At 50.4% G+C, this 17414-nt stretch overlaps 1 protein-coding gene across 1 annotated transcript in view; it reads left to right on the top strand.

Moving 5' to 3' along the window:
* LOC128726120 (zinc finger protein chinmo) overlaps positions 1-17175 on the top strand; it is a 32395-nt gene extending 15220 nt beyond the window's left edge. Inside the window, exons 2-6 of the mRNA XM_053819908.1 lie at positions 15364-15584; positions 15717-16369; positions 16473-16620; positions 16687-16879; positions 16952-17175. Coding sequence (XP_053675883.1) covers positions 15364-15584; positions 15717-16369; positions 16473-16620; positions 16687-16879; positions 16952-17175 — 1439 coding nt within the window. The remainder of the gene's footprint in view (positions 1-15363; positions 15585-15716; positions 16370-16472; positions 16621-16686; positions 16880-16951) is intronic.
* The last annotated feature ends 239 nt before the right edge of the window (positions 17176-17414 follow it).

The following is a 17414-nucleotide window of genomic DNA, read 5'->3' as shown; positions in this document are numbered from 1 at the left end:
GAAAAACGCACAATCATTCACAGCTTTTCGGTTTACGCTTGTGTGTGTTTGTGTAAAGACCGTATGTATCGTACGAACTGTTTCTCTTTAAGAAGATAGCGCAATATTTGAACGTAGTACATTTACTATCAAAGTAAGCTGATTTGCTGTACCGGAAAATTATCCAGAAAATCCCCGATCGGCAACGGTGGGTGGAAAATTCGTTCATCGATTTCTCCATTCACCACACCACACAAATGCGACGGTCCTGTGGTGCCTTTTAAGCGTCCAATCGCCCCGCCGGTGGCTCGTAAAGACGCTTTCACATCGCAGGACTCGGCCCGGGCTTTCGGGCACACCCAAACATTCGCACACACATGCCCCGGCGTTAGCGTCCGCCATAAACCGCCGGTGGTCGTCCTCCCTTTTGCCCCGGTCGATCGGGTGTACCGGGTGTCAGACGGACCGGGGGGAGGGGGATAAGGAAATGAGGACACTGCCCCACGGGGCGGGATGGGGCGCATGGGGAGAGAAAAGGGACACACGACGGCGGCGTCGTCGTCTTCAAGATTCAATAAAGCCGTCTTCATTATTCCAAACAAACACGCATAAAAATTCTTCAACTTCCCGGACCTGCTCAAGGCGCAATAAAAAGGACACCCGGGCCGAAGGGCGCGAGTCAGGAGCAATAGAGAGCGCGCGAGTGAGAGAGGGCGTGCGAGACTAATTCTGGGTCGTGTTGATCGCCAAAATTTCGGGGAAGTTGGGGTGTGGACCGCCGGTGACGCCACATCTCGCCACAGCTGAGAAAATCGGGGCTCGACCCATAAAAAGGCGCGCTCTAGGGCTGTTGTGTAGCCCAAGAAGGAGAGAGGGAGAGAGAGAGAGAGAGCGATAGGGAAAAAAAAAACGCAAACACACAACATCTCCAAGTTATGGCGTGAGTTTCGGATGTTTTTCCTCACACTTTCTATCTCCCTCGCTCGCTTGTGCACGTGGCAGTGTTTTCCTTGCGCCCTGTTTTTCTTCTTCATCCGCTCGATTGTGCGTCGATTGGCTTGAAGAAAGAATTCGATACAGACCTTAGCGCCTATCCTTCTTCCGTCGAGAGGACCTCCAGCACTCCCTCCCCACTCCTCCCCACCCCCTCCCACCACCACCTTAAGGCCAGACGACGGATTCCAGGAAGGAGAAGGGTCGGTTTTGCGGAGGGAAAATAAAGCGCACATAAAATGTGAATAAAACGATACAATTTCCCCAGCATCAAGCGGCGGGGAAGGTGGGGGTGGTGGGGCACGTGTGTCTGGGAGGCGGTGGCGGTGTATGAGCGAGCGAGCGAGCGAGAGCCACCGCGTGTCCTGAGAGTGAGACGCGGGGGTGTGCGTTTGTCGCGCGCGCTTTAGCATTTTCCGTAAAGCAAAATCAGTGAGGCTTTACGAACGTACGGGCGGCCACGGTTGAGTATTTTCCCTTTAACAAAGCGCGCGTAAAAGCGCGCACGTTTGTTTATGTGCGTGTGTGTGTGTGTGCGGGCGTGTGTGTTTCTTTTTGTTACACGCCCCATCTTTTGGGTAAGCTCGCGAGACGCGCTCACCCTGCACCTCGTATCCTTCGTATCACCCCCACGCCTCAAGGCGATGCTAAGTGAAGATATTTATAAACATATGTTTCTGCCTTCTTCCACACACCCACCAAACCCACCCACCAATCCCACCGGCCGGGCGGAGACTTCCGAGGAAAGCCACCGTATTGTTTGCTATTCATCGATTTTATGGCATTAAAGGTGTGCCGCCAACGGGTCTCTGGCTGGCTGGCGGCGTAGTAAAGCGAATCTGTGTGTGTGTATGTCCTGAATGGGGGGGGGGGGTTTCGATGGAATCCTCCCCCCTCCCCTCGCCGGTGTGGTTCGGAAACCCAAACAAACGTGAAGGCGAAAGTGTACTACCACAATCCAGGCAGGACGACGGACTCCTGCGGAAAACATCTCCATTTTGTACTGTCACACGAGCCAAGAAGGGCCGGAAACCTGCCACCGTAACCCGCCGTCTTATTGATGATTTTATCTTGGACCGTGAAATCAATGAACCTGGCCGCGCGTGGTGGGGGGAAGAGGCCAACCAGCTGCTTGAGCCGCCGTGGTGGCCGTCCTGTCTGCTACCACCGTCGCTCTATGTGGTCCCGGTTAATGGGCTTTAACACCTCACCGAGTTCCGGGGTGTTTTGTCGTTGGGCTTTTATTTTTCTCGCGTCTTCCACGTTTCTTTGGCGCTCGTGCATGAATTTATGTATGGCGTATGGCGTGAATATTAAAGCGCATTGGGCACGCGGCCGAAGGAACCCTGGTGGGATGGATGAGCTTGCTGTCAGCAGTAAAAAAGCTGGAGACGAGGGTGAAACGATTCCCGCCCGATGCCTTAAAGTCGTCTTTAATGTGGTGAAACTTTTGATGGGCCATCGATGTATGATCGCCATATCGCTGGGAAGGTGCGATTTCTATAAAAGATCATGCGCCTCCATCACAGGCAAAGTAGAGCTATATTTATATATTTTTGTTTTTTTTTTTCGCTTGTTTTTCAATCTCAATCACTCAAGTAGTTGTGTATGAGGGAAGAATTTATTTATTTGCCATATTTGTTATGCTTATTTGTGTCAAATTTACTGATTATTCACTTCGAATCAGCAAACAATAATTCATCTAAATCGAAACCAATCTCCTCGCAATAGTCTGGCACCTCTTGCTGGTCTACATTTTCGCCCGTCTATTTGATGGCATTAAGGGAAAGAATCACTTCGCAAACAAATAGAGTATTCTAGGGTTCAGGAACGTGCTCATACGCAACCGCAATTTTGGTGGGTTTTCTTTTTCCAGTTTCCCTCCAACAAACAACTCTCCCCCAACAATGCAACTGGCGCTATGTTTCATCCTTCTCCCCGTTGGGGATATTTCTCCCGTTTGTTATGGGGTTTTGCTGTGTGCTAAAGCTATCGTCACTTCAAGGCATATATTCGCATGAAGTATTAGTTTTCTCTCGTGCTTGCGCGAACACCAGAGTGATAGAAGCGTTCTGCATACAGCCGCATCAATAGTGGCCTCGGAGGCAAAACAACGGTCGCAAATGCCGAGCCCCTACTAGTGTGTATTAAAGACACCAGCTCTCAGGAAGGAAGCCAGATTTGAGGCGAAAACAAAACGTACACACACAAAAAAAAAGAGTAACCCTTATTTCGCATCCCCGATCTCAAGAATCTTTCTTAGCTTCTTCCTGTGTCGGTGGGTTTTTTTTGCTCTCTTATTTTCCCTCCACCGAAGGGGTTAGTGCGTGTGGCATCGAGTCCTGGTTGCGTTTCATTGCGTGGTGGATGATGCTTCTCCTGCTACTGGTGCTGATGCTGCTGTTGTGTGCTTTCTAAAAACTGTTTGCTTGATATTTATTTCGATTTATATTCATTTTCCATTTTCATGGAAATGTATGTATACGGAATTTATTTGCCATCGCTGCTGCTTCAATGACTGTCTTTCCTCACTCACTCACTCGCTCGCTCGCTCATAAGCGCACACGGACGGAAGGATTCTTTTTTGTCGCTGTTGTTGTTGCTCTGCCTCATCACCAGTTCATCTCTAAACCTTTCCTTTCGCTTGCTTCCCCTAGCTGCCTCGTGCTGTTTTTTTTTGTTGTTGTGTTATTGGCTCCATTGTGTAGCGCCCGGTGCTGGCGGAATCCATTTTCACTGCGATGCGTTGCTACGAGCAGATCCTTTCATTATGAAAAGGATGAGCAAAACTGCTCTGGATGAGTGGAGAGCTTGTGCCGTGTGTGCGCGTAGCACACAAAAAAAAAGAAACCAAACGAATCTATATATCCTCGCAGCGATCCGGTGTCCTTTAGGTGGTCGGGAGGCATTTCCGCTGCGTACACGTCGTTCCATCATGATCGCGTGCTCTTCGCGGAAGCAGGATTGTACAGCCGAGCGATTCTGGAGATGCGTATGGGAAGATGAGTCTGTGCACGGGTAGCAGTTCGGCCGATGCTTCCAGGCTGATGATGGAATCGTCGTGCGTGCGGGATCCTTTATCCAACGCAAGCGGGAAGCATAAAAACTGCCGAATGCTAAGCTCTCCCCCGAGGCCTCGGAAGTGCCTGGTGGGCCTGGTGGTATCTCTCGCTTGGCCATTTCTTTTTTTTTTTTTGTGTGTGTCGCACGTTCCCTTGGCTCAGCGATGCGCTTGATTTGATTTTGAATTCAATCGGGTTATGCTTCCGACGCTACCCGTCGAAAGAGCCGTCTATTCCCATCCCCGGTCCTGTCGATCCCTGCAGCTTCTCTTTTTCTTTCTTCCCTCTCGTTTGCGGTTCACCCCCGAGGCTGTCGAATGGCTCGCCAATTCACGCTGTGGGTTGTAGCCCTACCCGTTGCATCGCTGCCGTTTGTCATCCATCCGACAATCGGTTTCACTTTCCATTCCCGGCCAGGCATTGCCGCCCATTAGTCTGGTCCGTTTTCCCACAAAACCGAACCGAAGCGAGGCTTCCACTTCCGTCCTTCCGTTTTCTGTCTCTCTCTCTCTCTCTCTCGGTCGCTCTTTACGCATCCTCCCACGCAGTATGCAACAACGAGCGGGCAAGAAGCCACTCATCCGAAACCATCAGCTAAATGAATCCTAGTTTTCACTCCGGCTCCAGGCGGCACCGGCGAACATACATCAACCGGCTTGACATTATTGAAAATGGCCAATATTGGTTCGTTATGTGCGGGGCTAATGGACGCCGCAACGATGACGCCAGCAGGACGCAAATGTCCAGGCAAATATCATCCTGCCCGGGGCCGTATTTGCACTCGCCAGCCTTTTTCCTTTCTGGCGCACATTTTGCACGCATGTGTGTGCTGCACACAACCGGCTGCAAGGCGAACGGAAAAGTCATACGCCCGAACGGTCGGTGGGTGTACAAATTGAAATTGATGACTATTTGTAAAATGCTAATTTCATGTATATTGCCGCTATCTGTCATTCATTTGATCGAGGCGTAGTTTTTTTTCCCCCTGCGTTTGTTTGCTGGTAGGCCGTTCTCCCCTTCGCTATGCTTTTCCGACTGTTTGTGCAGCGACTGTTTGAAGACATCGTTCCGTTTTCCGGCCAAGGTGGATAGTTTTTAGTGGGCAACTGCCGACGTTGCGGCAGTTTGGCAGGCTGTCGTTTTCGAGTGCGGCTTTCTCGGTGCTTTTTATAGCTCGCTCGCGTTGCTTGTTTGGTGCGGAGTTTCCTTCTGTTTTCTTTTTCTTTCTTCGACCCGGAGGAGTGGCATCCTTAAACAGGACATCCTACTCTCATCCTGCCGCGTGCTAATACGGTAGGAAGTTGTTCAATGAATCGATTTCCTGCAGTGACCACCGAACATCTGCATCGTTTGATGGATGGTTTTTCGTGCTGTTGGTATGGTTTGATACAGTTCATATGTTTTCGTCTAAATTGCTTAATAAACATGCCGATAAAATGGGGGAAACTGGTGAAGCCGGTGATAGAAATATTTGTTCAAAATTATATAATTCTGGATTATAGCGTTCTAGGGGATGTGGTATTTTGCAAACACTTTCTATTTAATAGGATTGGTGTTATCATTTTACAATTGAATCATGCGCTTGTTTTGCTCGTAATAGGATATGAGAATATAAAAAAGTAAGCCTTTAAATGTAACCGCATCATCGACAACCAACTACCGACTAAGCCAACTGCAAGAAAGGTTTCCTTTTCAATCGCTCTCAGTCCCATATCGGAGATTTATTTGTCCGCCTCCATGGCCGCCCCATCAGACGGAAGCCGATTTGAATTTCAATTTTCGCTCGAATGATTTTTGCTGCTCTGTTTGCTTTCATTATGGCGTATGTGTTCTGTGTTTCCTTTCTTTTTTTTTCTGCTTCTTGGTTGCATTGAGCCGCGAGAATTGATGCTTCCATTCAATCTTTGTTACGGGTGCGTTTGATTGGTTTGATGAGAAAACGTGAGCCCACATGGTTTCGCCGTCTTGTGTGCTGTGATGACACGTATGCGCGCTCCCTATCCATCCGGCAAAGGACAACACATCGTGCTGTGTATGTTTTTGTCGTCGTCCTGTCCCGTCGTAGGGCCGCAAGCATTAGTAGTGGCTACCGTTGCCGTCAATCTGCCGGTGTCAAAACTAACCGATCGATTGCAGTGGAAAGTAGGAAAAAAAGCGAGAGATTTGAACAAATATATGTGTAGTGCTGGCGATCGGTGGTCCGGTTGGTGGATGGAATGGAAATTAATCAAACGAAGTTTGCCCTGCATTCGCGCGGAGTGGGTAATCGAAGATCAATATCGTTTCATTAGTTTACGGAACGATGATGGACGGCCGTAACGCGCAGGTGTTCACGCCGGTATGCATGACGCGTGTCATACTATGTCGTTAATTGCTATCGTACCGTCATGGTGGTTTTAAAAGGGATTTTTCAAAGAATTTTATATTTTATTCCAAAATTAGTAGTGCAGTTTTACAGCTGATCAAGAAAAAAAGGTGATTCAAAATAATCACGTTGAACGCGATCACATAATACCAAGCGCTAGGCAACAATATTTAATAAGGATGTGTTAAGGACACTTCGCACATGTGTAACACACCAACAAAGGAAGTAGCGCGAGCCTGCAATCATTGTTGTGCAACACTTGATTTGTGAAAATTGAATGATTTTTTTTTTACTTCCTGCACACCGACACTTCTTTTTTACACGGAGAAAGAGTGAACAAAAATTTGTTCCCGACAGCGACAGACGAACAGGGAAACCCCGGTCGGTGCTTCATCATTGCCATCATCGCGCTCGGCTAATTAAGTCGTAGCCTAGGGAGTGCTTTTGTGTTTGGTCGCATGATTTGCCTGCTTATACATCCATCAGCTCGGTAAACAGTGCGCGCGGGGTATGGTTCGGTTTTTTTTTTCTTGCTTTCCATCGGCACCGTGTGCTAGCATTTCCACCTTTTGCTGATCGTGGTGTGTGCGGCCGGTTTCCCCACGAGAAAACCGTCCTCCACCCACGCGGCGAGTTGGTTTCGTATTGTCATGCTTCGATTCCACCATCGGGTCGGAGCTGGTGACATTCTATGGAGTCGTTTGGTTTTTTGTTTTGCCCCTTTTCTTTTTTCGCCTCAACCAAGCACCTGTCGTAGGTGGGAGGCCCGGGTGGTCTTTGCTAGAGCTAGTTGGTTGGTGAAAACCTCCACAAACAGGTCTCGGCGGTACCTTCGGTCGCGAGTGTGACGCGAAAGCGAAAACAAACCAGACCCGGACCCGGGTGAAACAAGCACCGTCTGTACGGCAACAAAACCGAACCGAACCGGGAAAATCGAACCGCGTTTTCCTGCCGCGTCTGGGCCTGCTGGTCGGGACGGAATCGAACCCTAGCGTACCCAGTAGTAGTGGCCCCACTGATTGGCCCCAGCCCGGACGGATTGGAGTGCCGGAGTGCGCCATTATTTCCATATCTTGCCCGCACGGACGAAACGGACGACGCCCGCCGATTGTGACTGGACTTCCGGGCAGGCTAGCGGGTCCGGATGTGTGAGTTCGGGTGGGAGTTAGGCGCAAGTGAAAATCCACCCCCCCCAGACAATAAGGGTGAGAGTCGGAAAATACGATTCGCAGGCGCGCGCCCACACACAAACGGAAAACGTTCAGTGGTGCATGAAAATCTGCCTGAGAAACGCCGCCACTGCCGCCATCATCGCTGCAGACTGTGAGTGGGTGTAGGCCGTCGAGTCCTGACCAAACCCAGGCACTGCTCGCTGTATCTCGTTTGCCATTTGAATGGGTTCGCTTGGGGGGAAAAACCCCGTGGAAAAGGCATCGTATGCGAGTCGCGGATCGGTACTTGATCGAATTGAAGCGAACGGGGGCTGTTTTGTTTCCGTTTTTTTTTGCTTCGTTTTTTTTTGTCCTGCATTGTTGCCCGTTCAGTTCAGTTCCTCTACATGCTGCGGATGCCCCGGCTCGGTGGAATGGTCGTGTGTTTTGTGGCGAAATTCTTGCCGCGCCTCGTGGTCCTGCTAGTGGTGCTGGAGAACGGGAGCGAGATATTTCCGAACGGTTCCGGCGGACCTGCTCTCGATGATTTGTACAAACGAACCTGAGAGCCTTAGAACACAAAAATGCAACCCCCTCAGAAGCCGTACGCTATTTTGTAAAATATTTATCATTGTTTCTCCTCGGTCAACTGGGCGAGTGTGTGAGCTGCAGGGAAGCGAAACCGATGCTCGGTGATCGATGGATTTTGTAGAAGGGGTCAGCGAAAATGCGCCCTTCTCCTCGCCGTGTCGGGTGGGATGACAGATAAATGAAAAAAAAAAACATGAACGACAGAATGGGCTTTTGAGGATTGTGACGTGTTGTGGAAGAGCTTGTGAGCGGATGTGGTGCTGTGTGCGGTGGCGCACATTTCCCGCATCCTGACGTTGCATTTCGTCCGCAAAGGAGAGGGAGAGTTTTGAAGCATACGTCAATCAATTTGGTCAATCAGTAAACGAGCGAACGGAGCCGGTGGGGTGGATCCATATTTTTGCAAAAACTCGCAAGCCACTGACCAGGGTTTGCGGATTTGCGTTTTTACTTTCCGTGCGGGTCTTGGTTTTTGTGTGGTGTGTCCGTCCTACGAACGAAAAAAAAAAAAGAAAATTAAAACTTTAATCCAATGTTGACGGCGAATTATTTCATGGCGTGTGCCTGGTTTGGTTTCCGCGTCGTGCTGGGTGGACGTAGGTTACCTTTTCCGCTGCCATATGCGCTCAACGATAGCTTACCGTTTCATCGGTAAAAATCCGTATTCGTTGGCTGAAAGAGAAGATTAAATAATGTGCGTTGCTGCAGCTGTACCGATTGGTGGTATGATGGGTTTGCTCAAAAAAACGCAGACGAGCGCAAAATATTAGTATCGCTTCCACGAAAGTGCTGTGGTAAATGGCTTTTTTTGCGTTCACGTAGAAGGAGATGGCAGGAAAGAAAATCGATACAATAAGGAAAAAGCAAACTCACTAAATCTCGCACGTAGCTCGTTTAATGACGCTCACTTCGAGACACCCGATAATTCCACCCGACGGTGTCGATTCTCCGTAAACGATTCCACCGCCGAAGGATGACCTTGACGTGAGTCGCGCGCTGTTTGTATGTTTCCGCGTTTTTCCGATGAAAGGCGAAAGCGATTGGTGGGTGAATGAGCCTGGTGGCCCACAAACAATGGTGGAACCATTTTTTTTCGTTTTTCCTCCGCTTATCTCAGCCGCTCTGCTCGCTACTTTCTTCGCGGTCTCCGTTATTATCAACCCACCCGCCACCCTGTACGTGCGCCAGTTTGCGTGCTTCCGGGAAGAGAGAGAGAGAGAGAGAGAGTGTGGCCCTCCCCCGACTCACATTTTCCGTCGTAAATGTCGTCTGCCGCGCGTCTGGAAAAGTCTGAACGTCGCCTGCTCCCGCCGTGCGCGGCGAGACCCGGGCAAATAAACCGGGAAAGGATATAATAAAATAAAACCAGAATGTATGAGCTCGCGGAATGGAGGCGCCCAATGTTTCGTAGTGGGTGGATGTTGGGAGGTTTGTTTTCTTGCGGCGGGCGGAAAGTACAGCCACTTCGAGGAACGGCACGGCACGGCATATCCATCTTATTTCTGTTTGTTTCTACCCCGGTGTCCGTATTGGTGCGAGTTTCTCGGAAAGCTCGGTTTGTCTGATTGCCTGTTAAAGCTGAATTCATCTCCAGCCGAGGATGCATGCTGTTTGCCATCGGAAAGGGTCACGCTGATGCCGGTTGGCCTGTATCGTGGGCGTAGGGGCAAGAAACCCCATGCCGGTTCGTGGTAACGGCCGTGTCGAAGGTCGAAGGACAATCGAAGGAGGAGACGCCTTATACATAACGCAACATAAAAGCGGAAATAAAAGATTCACACAACAAACCTTCGCTTGCGTACGCGAAGGAAAAATCAAGGGAACTTTTGTTGCTGTTGTTGTTATTCCTCCCCCAATCCGCCATCTCACGTCCGCGGGCCGCGGCCACCCTGCCAGCTTCCTTCATCTCGACCCACTGACACCGAAAACAAAACACGTTTTTTTTTCTGCTTCTTCTTCTCCGGCTTCCCTGCCCTTGTGGAGGCATGCGGCGTTTGGGGCGAGTAAATTAATCAAATAATACCCAGCTCGGGTGTGCTCGTTTTCTCGCTCCATCGCTCCATCTTTCATATACGTATCTCTTACCGCTGCGAAACAACAACACAACGTACGCTTCTTAGCGCTACCTTGTCGCGTTTTATTTGTTTATTCATTCTTTGCCGCTGACATGCCGGATGAATGAAATTAATGAGGGAACTCATGAGCAGAGATGTTGAAAGTGGCTCAAAATGGGGGTAAAAGGGCGGCGCTCGGGAAAGTCCTTCCGCCCCCCCGGGCAAGGTGGTTTTCCGTGGTCAGTTATGGGTCGGATTGGAACGTGGCGCGTACCGTAACGTGCGAGATAAAGTGGGTGAAATATTTTCCGTACGAATTTGCTTTCGGGGAGTCCTTTTTTTTGTCTTCTGTCTGCTACGGCCGGTGGAGTTTTTTTTCTGTTGGTTGGGTCAGCTGACCCCTTATAAACCTCCGTGTCAGGCAGCGTAAAAAGGTGTCAAGAAGGCAATCCACCACCCAACAAGGTGGTGGTGGGTGTGTTTCAAAAATTAGGATGAAAAAGGGCCCGAAACAATAGACTCGTGCCGGATGAATGGTGCCGCCGACCACACAAAGCGCAAGGATAGGAATTGTGGGATGGCAACGAAAAGAGGAAAAAGGAGAAGAAGAAAAAAAAGAAAGATCACAATGGACAGGCGAGTCTTTCAGCGTCGCTGGATTTGCAAAAGAAAAACACGAATAAAATTATCCTCGCGGTAAAAGTTATGACGAGGGAAAGGGTTTTCCGGGGATTTTTTTGTCTGCTTTTTCCTCCACTTGCCTCCCATTCTCTCACGCACTCCCTTTGAGCTTCGACAAGGCGTGTTGGGAAAAGTAGGATCAAATTTACCAACAACACTGACCTGCCCTTACGGCGGCGTATGCTGAAGATTAAGGACGTCAATTTTTTTTCTTCTTCTCCCATCTTTGCCATCCTGAACGTGGCTCTGTATGGCACCCTCACCTCACCGAAGGGTGTTTTTCATGTCGGAAAGTTATGTGTGTGTGTGTGTGTGTGGGCGCGTGCGTTGATAGCGTCCTGCGGGGTGGCGAAAGACCGACGCGAAGGTGTGAATAGATTAGGGTGCGATTGGCGAGTGATGGTGTCGTAATTTTTCCACCGAGAAATATCCCGATGATGGAAGCCTCAAAAAAAAAGAGCAACATAAGAAAAAAAGCAGATGCAACAATAATAATAATACAAAAACAACATTTGCGAGCGTATAATGGGACGGTGTGAAAGGTGCGGCACCGCACATTCAGGTCGTCTGGAAAGCTGACGGGCCTCCGACCTGTGTGGGTTCGGTTGACCTTGGCTTTCGTAAGGAAACCGGTGTTTCGTATTAGGCACATTCTTCCACCCCGCACGCGCGAGATAGGGATTAAATTTTTCCAGCATTAAAAGACCCTCGGCGGAAATTGAAGCTAAAGGAAATTAAAGCCCCCGTCGGTAGACGAAGGACTGTCGGTTGTTTCATGTTTTCATGCGAATCGTCTTTAAGAGTCTGCGAGGAGCAGAATACCCAAGAAATGATTACTCACCTTCAGTTCAGAGCTTACGTGGCAGCTAATGCGCGCGTGAGCCTGTGTGGGATGAAGCGTCTGATTCATTTCGAAATCCAAACGAACAAATGCAACAGCCCAGAGTTTCCGGAAAGACACTCGCACCATCATCTTGCATTCTTCGAGATGATTGATGAAGAAATAACGAATATGCATGAATCACAGCATTCCACAGGCGCCAATGAATGGGTCGCAATTAAATGAATAAATGGTATGGATGGCTCAATTTTGTTTCTCCTGACCTAAATAAGCCCTGAGACTACCCGAAAACTACCCAAACAACACGCACGAGTACACAACACTGCTCGGTTGCATTTCGTACCGGTTGCATTGCGCCACTTTATGTGCATTTGTGCCGCATACGCAACAACCGACCACCCCAAAAAAAGCCTGGGGGAGCGTCCAAGACGCCATTTGGACGCTTAAATAGAAATCGTGATCTTTTCGTGCGCTTGCAAACACACGCATTGCTACACACCGCCCGGCGGCATGCGTTCGGTGCGGAAGCGTACACACATCTGTGTCCCATCTGTAGGGCTCGTAGAGTGTGCCGAGGGGGCGTTTTTTTTGTCACAACCCACCCCCAGGGGGGGGGCGAAAGGGACAACCTTCAAATGTTCGGGGAGGGAAGCATGTGCACGCATAAAATCGTGGCGCATCTCTTTCGATGGGTAAAGGAGACCCGCGAAGCAGCCTTTGTGCGCGTGACACATTTGCTTTTCTTTCGTTTCGTTTTTCTCTATATTTTTTTATGGCGAAGAAGCAATAGTTTACGCGCGCGACCCGCATGTGTGTCGAGCGTTGTGCGCATTTCACGCAACAAACCACCCCCTTCTAGCGTACGAGAAATGTGCTTTCCAATGCACCGAAACGTGTGTGCGCGCGCGCGCGCGTGTTCCCTAGGGCTTGAAGGTCCGGTTGGATGCGCGTCTACGGCGATTTAGAACGAACCGTACGAAACCGGCCATCATCGAGCAGGGCTAGAACGCAAGGCCATCCGCAGCGGGGTTCATGATTTGGATGGTTCGCAGGGAGCTGTTCGGTAGGATGAAGTGGGTTCGCTTTCTCGGTTTGTTTTATGGGACACACTTTGAAATGTGCGTGACCTAGTTTTGGGGGTTGTTTCCTTTTTTTTTCTTCTTGGGGTGATGCATCGAAGCAATAACAGAGTAGCAGTGGTAACAACTCGAACAGCCGGAAGACACCCGTTCTGTTGCGAGTGTGTCAGGGGCCCATCGTCGGTTGGCTGGTGGCATTCCCGAAACGGTGCGCACATGTTCGCCATGCGCAAGCAGTGCGTAATTCGGGACTACGCATGAGAAACTCACCAGTGCGTGGTTTCAAAGCGCGAATGGCTGATGTTTAACAAGTTGCATCAATTTAACTAGCACATGCTTGCATTCACCCACCTTCGAGCGTCGCAAGAGTAAACAATCCAGAGGTTTACGATTCGGCGGTTTGGAGATGCGTTTTGCTGAAAGAGTGAAACAGAGAAGAAAAAAAACATACACACCACGCCGTGAGGAAAATCTTCCGCATTTTCTCCGTGCGCTATTTCGGAAGCCACCATTTCCCAATCGCCGAATGACGATGATGATGATGAGGGTGGTGTGCGTTTTATGATGCAGTTTTTGGAAGTGCAGTGAAGCAACCGCGGGGGGAGTGCGTGTTCGGTGCGTTGATGAGCAATGGCGAGTTGACGACGCTGGGCGGACATAAATGTTTTATCACCGGTGCTGAGCTGAGTGCAGAGTGCTGAGAGGCAACGGATGAGGCAATGATGTGTAAGGTTGCGGCTAATGGAATTTTATTTGAGACCGTGTGGTCGTCCGGTTGGTCAATCAGCTGTAATTTTTTGAAATGGCTGCAATATTTTTTTTTGTAAGCTTAAGAACATCATCGTCGTTATGCGTTTACTAGAAACATCTTTGGATACTTTCGTTCACTATGCTCACCCAAATTCACTCGTGCGGTTGATGAAGATAAAGAAGAGCACAAGATGCTATCAACCACAAGTACCACATCCGGGGTGGAATATATTTGTAACAATCTAACGTCACAGAACTGCGGTAATTCGTGGAATGGAGGGTAAGCACTATTATTGCTAAATATATTTCGCTTGATGGACAGGGTCGTAAATCTTCTACTTCCTTTTGAGTAGTTTTTATTTAATCCAAACATGAAAGAATGCGTCTGAAACGCACGCCTTTGCTCGCGATCATGTTGTGATAATTAGTTCCCAGTTCTTTCCCGGAAGCGCCCGCCGAAAAGGAATCAAATATCGCATCGGTTGTTTGTTTGGTTGTGTGGTCGCGCAAACGGAGCATAATCTGCGAAATTCATACCCTCTCGAAATGGTGCCGAACGCCCCGGAAGCGCGAACATGCTTCCTTCCACGGAGCATAATGTTTCCCACGTTATGCTGCGTCCGAGGGGTGATGGCGCCATGTGTACAAATATAAACCGCCGCGGATTCCAGCGCGCGTTTTTTTTTTTATATGTTCCACCAACACCATCAGCCACATCAACATTAAACCAAAGAGTTCCTGCACCCTGTTGCCTGCTGGCTGCAGCCGTCGATGGTGGCCGTTGATGATGGCGATGATGTCATAGCTCCGCTCTATCGCATTTTGGGCGCACCATTTTCAAGGTCTCTGATTTGGTTCCCTCCGCCAGTACCCTGTCTCCATCCCCATCGGGGCACAGGGTGGTGTTTAATGTGGGGGGATGGGATGGATGCGAGCGGACCGCAGGGAATTAGGTCGGAAATCGGGTGCATTCTACCACTGCGCCATCGCATCGGGGCCTGCGCATATGACCCATTATCAAAAGCAGCCACACTGCCGTATGCACTGGGGGTTCACTTTGTGGGGTCGTTGTGGCATGTTGCGCGGGTTCCTCGTTCTAAGCTTATTTATAGCAAACGTTGTTTGGAGCGCACGAGCTACTCGGAGGAAGATGTCGATATGGTCGGTTTGGTTCTCTTCATTCCCTCCCCCATTCATCTGCAATGAGCTTGATGAGCTGTGTGGTACGTTTGTAGCGATCGTTTCTGATGCTTCAGCTTCATTTCGTGGAACGACGGCATAAACACATATTCTTGCATATTTTTCTTTCACTCCTGCTGCCAGCCACGCTTGGTGTGGTGGGTTGGGATTGCGCGAACGCATTCTTTTTCGTTTTTTTTTTTCGATGTACCCGCACGCTCTGGGGCGTTTTTTGGGGGGTTGTAAAATTTTGTAGCAACTTCACGATAGCAGCGCAGTTTGAGCTGGGCGATGCAAGTCGCAACGTGAAGCGGGAGGGACTTGGATGGGTCGGTGTTGCGTCGTGTGTGCGTGGTTAGATTAGACGCGCTCAAAAATAGGTCAGTCAGTCAGTCGAAACCGGGTTTCGGGTGAAATATGTATGTTTGCTTCGTTTTTTCTTCTCTCCTTCTCTTTATCTCTCCTTTAACACCCTCCTCGAGTGCACGTTCGGTTGAGCGCGTTGCACACTTCCGAATGACGGTGGTCATTGCTGCAACTCACTTGTTGGCGGTCATCGGTGACCCATTCAATAATGTTTGATTTTTCGCATTGAAATTAACGCATCTTTCCCCTTTTGTTTTGCATTTCTCCCGCAGGAACCGTATTCAATGCTCACAAAGTAATCCTGGCGGCATGCTCCAAAAACTTTGCCGACCTCTTCGAGCGGGCTCCGGTCGGCACGGGACAGATATGCGTCATGCTGGAGGCGACCTCCGCGGACAACATGCACGCCCTGCTCGAGTTTATGTATAAAGGCGAGGTGCACGTGTCGCAGAAGGCGCTGGAAAGCTTTCTGAAGGCAGCTGAGAACTTGCAGGTGAGCTTTCCCAATCCTTCTGGGGGTGTCATTCAATATTTTCCACCATTGGGAGCGGGTTTTAATGCCGTTGAATGTCAATAATGATTGGTTCTAATCGATGGTGTCTGATTGGGGTGATTTTTTTTTTAGGTTAAAGGGCTCACCACCGAGCATGGTCGGTTCGCGAGCGCCAACGCCAGCCAACCGTCACAGTCACCGTTCCACGGTCCGCCGAACGATCTGCCATCACCCGCCATCCGTCGGCAGCAGAGGAACAGTCTATCGTCCTCGCTAGAATCGATCAACCGGGCAGTGAAGCGAGAAAACGACAGCGTCGTCGGAAGTGCCACCAGCGGTGGAAACGGCTCCAGCCACGGCGTCGGAACCGGAGGTGCTGGAGGTACCGGTAGCGTCGGCAGCGGATCGGACCGTGGGTGCGGCACGGGTGTAGGCCGCGGAAGCGATCGAGGCGATGGTGGAGTTGGCGGTGGTGGTGGTGGTGGCGGAGGAGGAGGCGGTGGTGGTGGCGGCGGTAACACACCAGCGTCCAGCTTCTCCACGTACCTGCAACCGTCGTATCTGCCGGCGTCCTACGAAAACCGGAAACGGTCACTCCGGAGTCCGTTCTACGAGCACCAGGAGGCGACACGGGACAGCGTGCTGCGGGATGGAAAGGCCAGCACAGGCAACGGCAGCCCGGTGAGTGGCAGTAAAAACTATCGACCATCGAGCAGCGGTTCATCGGCGACACCAACGGAAGCGGACACTATACACACGGATCGGGATTCACCGCAACAGTCGAAGTACGTGAAGCTTTGTGGCAAGATGGTCCACACAAGATGGTCAAGCACGTCTAAACAACACGTCTTTTTTCTTTGTTTCGTTTCCCTTTTCCCATCTCGTTAGTCGGTATGAAAATCACAGTCCCAGCACAACGCACCATGGCCACGGTAACGGACCGGTATCATCGAACACAATGGATCGGGATGATCGCAACGATCACAACGGCTCGGTAGACCACAAGGTGAAACACGAATGTCGAGAGGGCAACGAGGTAATGCGGCGTGCGCTTACACACTTGTTTTCCACGTCTCACGGGCGCTGTTTTCCACATTTTTAGGCTGGCGCGGAAGATTTACGAGTAAAAATGGAAATGCGACCGATTCAGTCCCCACTGCGATCATCGGCACCGTCCACGCCTACGACACCGGTTGGGTTTATCAACGTGAAGGGTGGCCTCGAGGCGGCGATACCATCGGTCGACATGCTGGGCATGATCAGCACACCGCGGGAAAGCGTCACCACGGCGGATGGTTAGTTTGGCTTGTTTCGCCCGGCTCGGCCGGCTCGTGTAAGGAGCGGTCAGCGAATGTCGCTAATTCAAGGTTTGCTGTGCGTTCCAGGCAAAAAGCTGCAGTGCCCGCTCTGTGACCGGCAGTACGGCTACGAGACGAACCTTCGGGCGCACATCCGCCAGCGGCATCAGGGCATCCGCGTGCCATGCCCGTACTGCAGCCGGACGTTCACGCGCAACAACACCGTCAGAAGGCACATCGCGCGGGAGCACAAGCAGCAGACGCAGTTTATGCCGAGCCAGCTGCACAGCTAAGTGGTGCAGCGTGATGCAGGACGTCGAGTTGGCTGCCCGCTTTCCGCGTCCCCTTCTGTTCGTCCGCCCTACTCCTTGAACCCTTCTTCCACTTCATCTCCTGGTCCTTCGCCTTGTCCCACTCTTCCGTAGGCCCAGTTTAGGCGGATTTGACCGTTGGACCGTTGTTGTTCCTATAATTAGTAAACGAATTGTTGCACCATCGTGTAGTAGCCATACCGCAGCGCCGAGCTCCGTTC

This window comes from Anopheles nili, chromosome 3, assembly GCF_943737925.1.
Source record: "Anopheles nili chromosome 3, idAnoNiliSN_F5_01, whole genome shotgun sequence".
NCBI classification, from domain to species: domain Eukaryota; kingdom Metazoa; phylum Arthropoda; class Insecta; order Diptera; family Culicidae; genus Anopheles; species Anopheles nili.
Note: the sequence above shows the minus strand (reverse complement) of the source record. Positions and strands in the feature narration are given on the sequence as shown.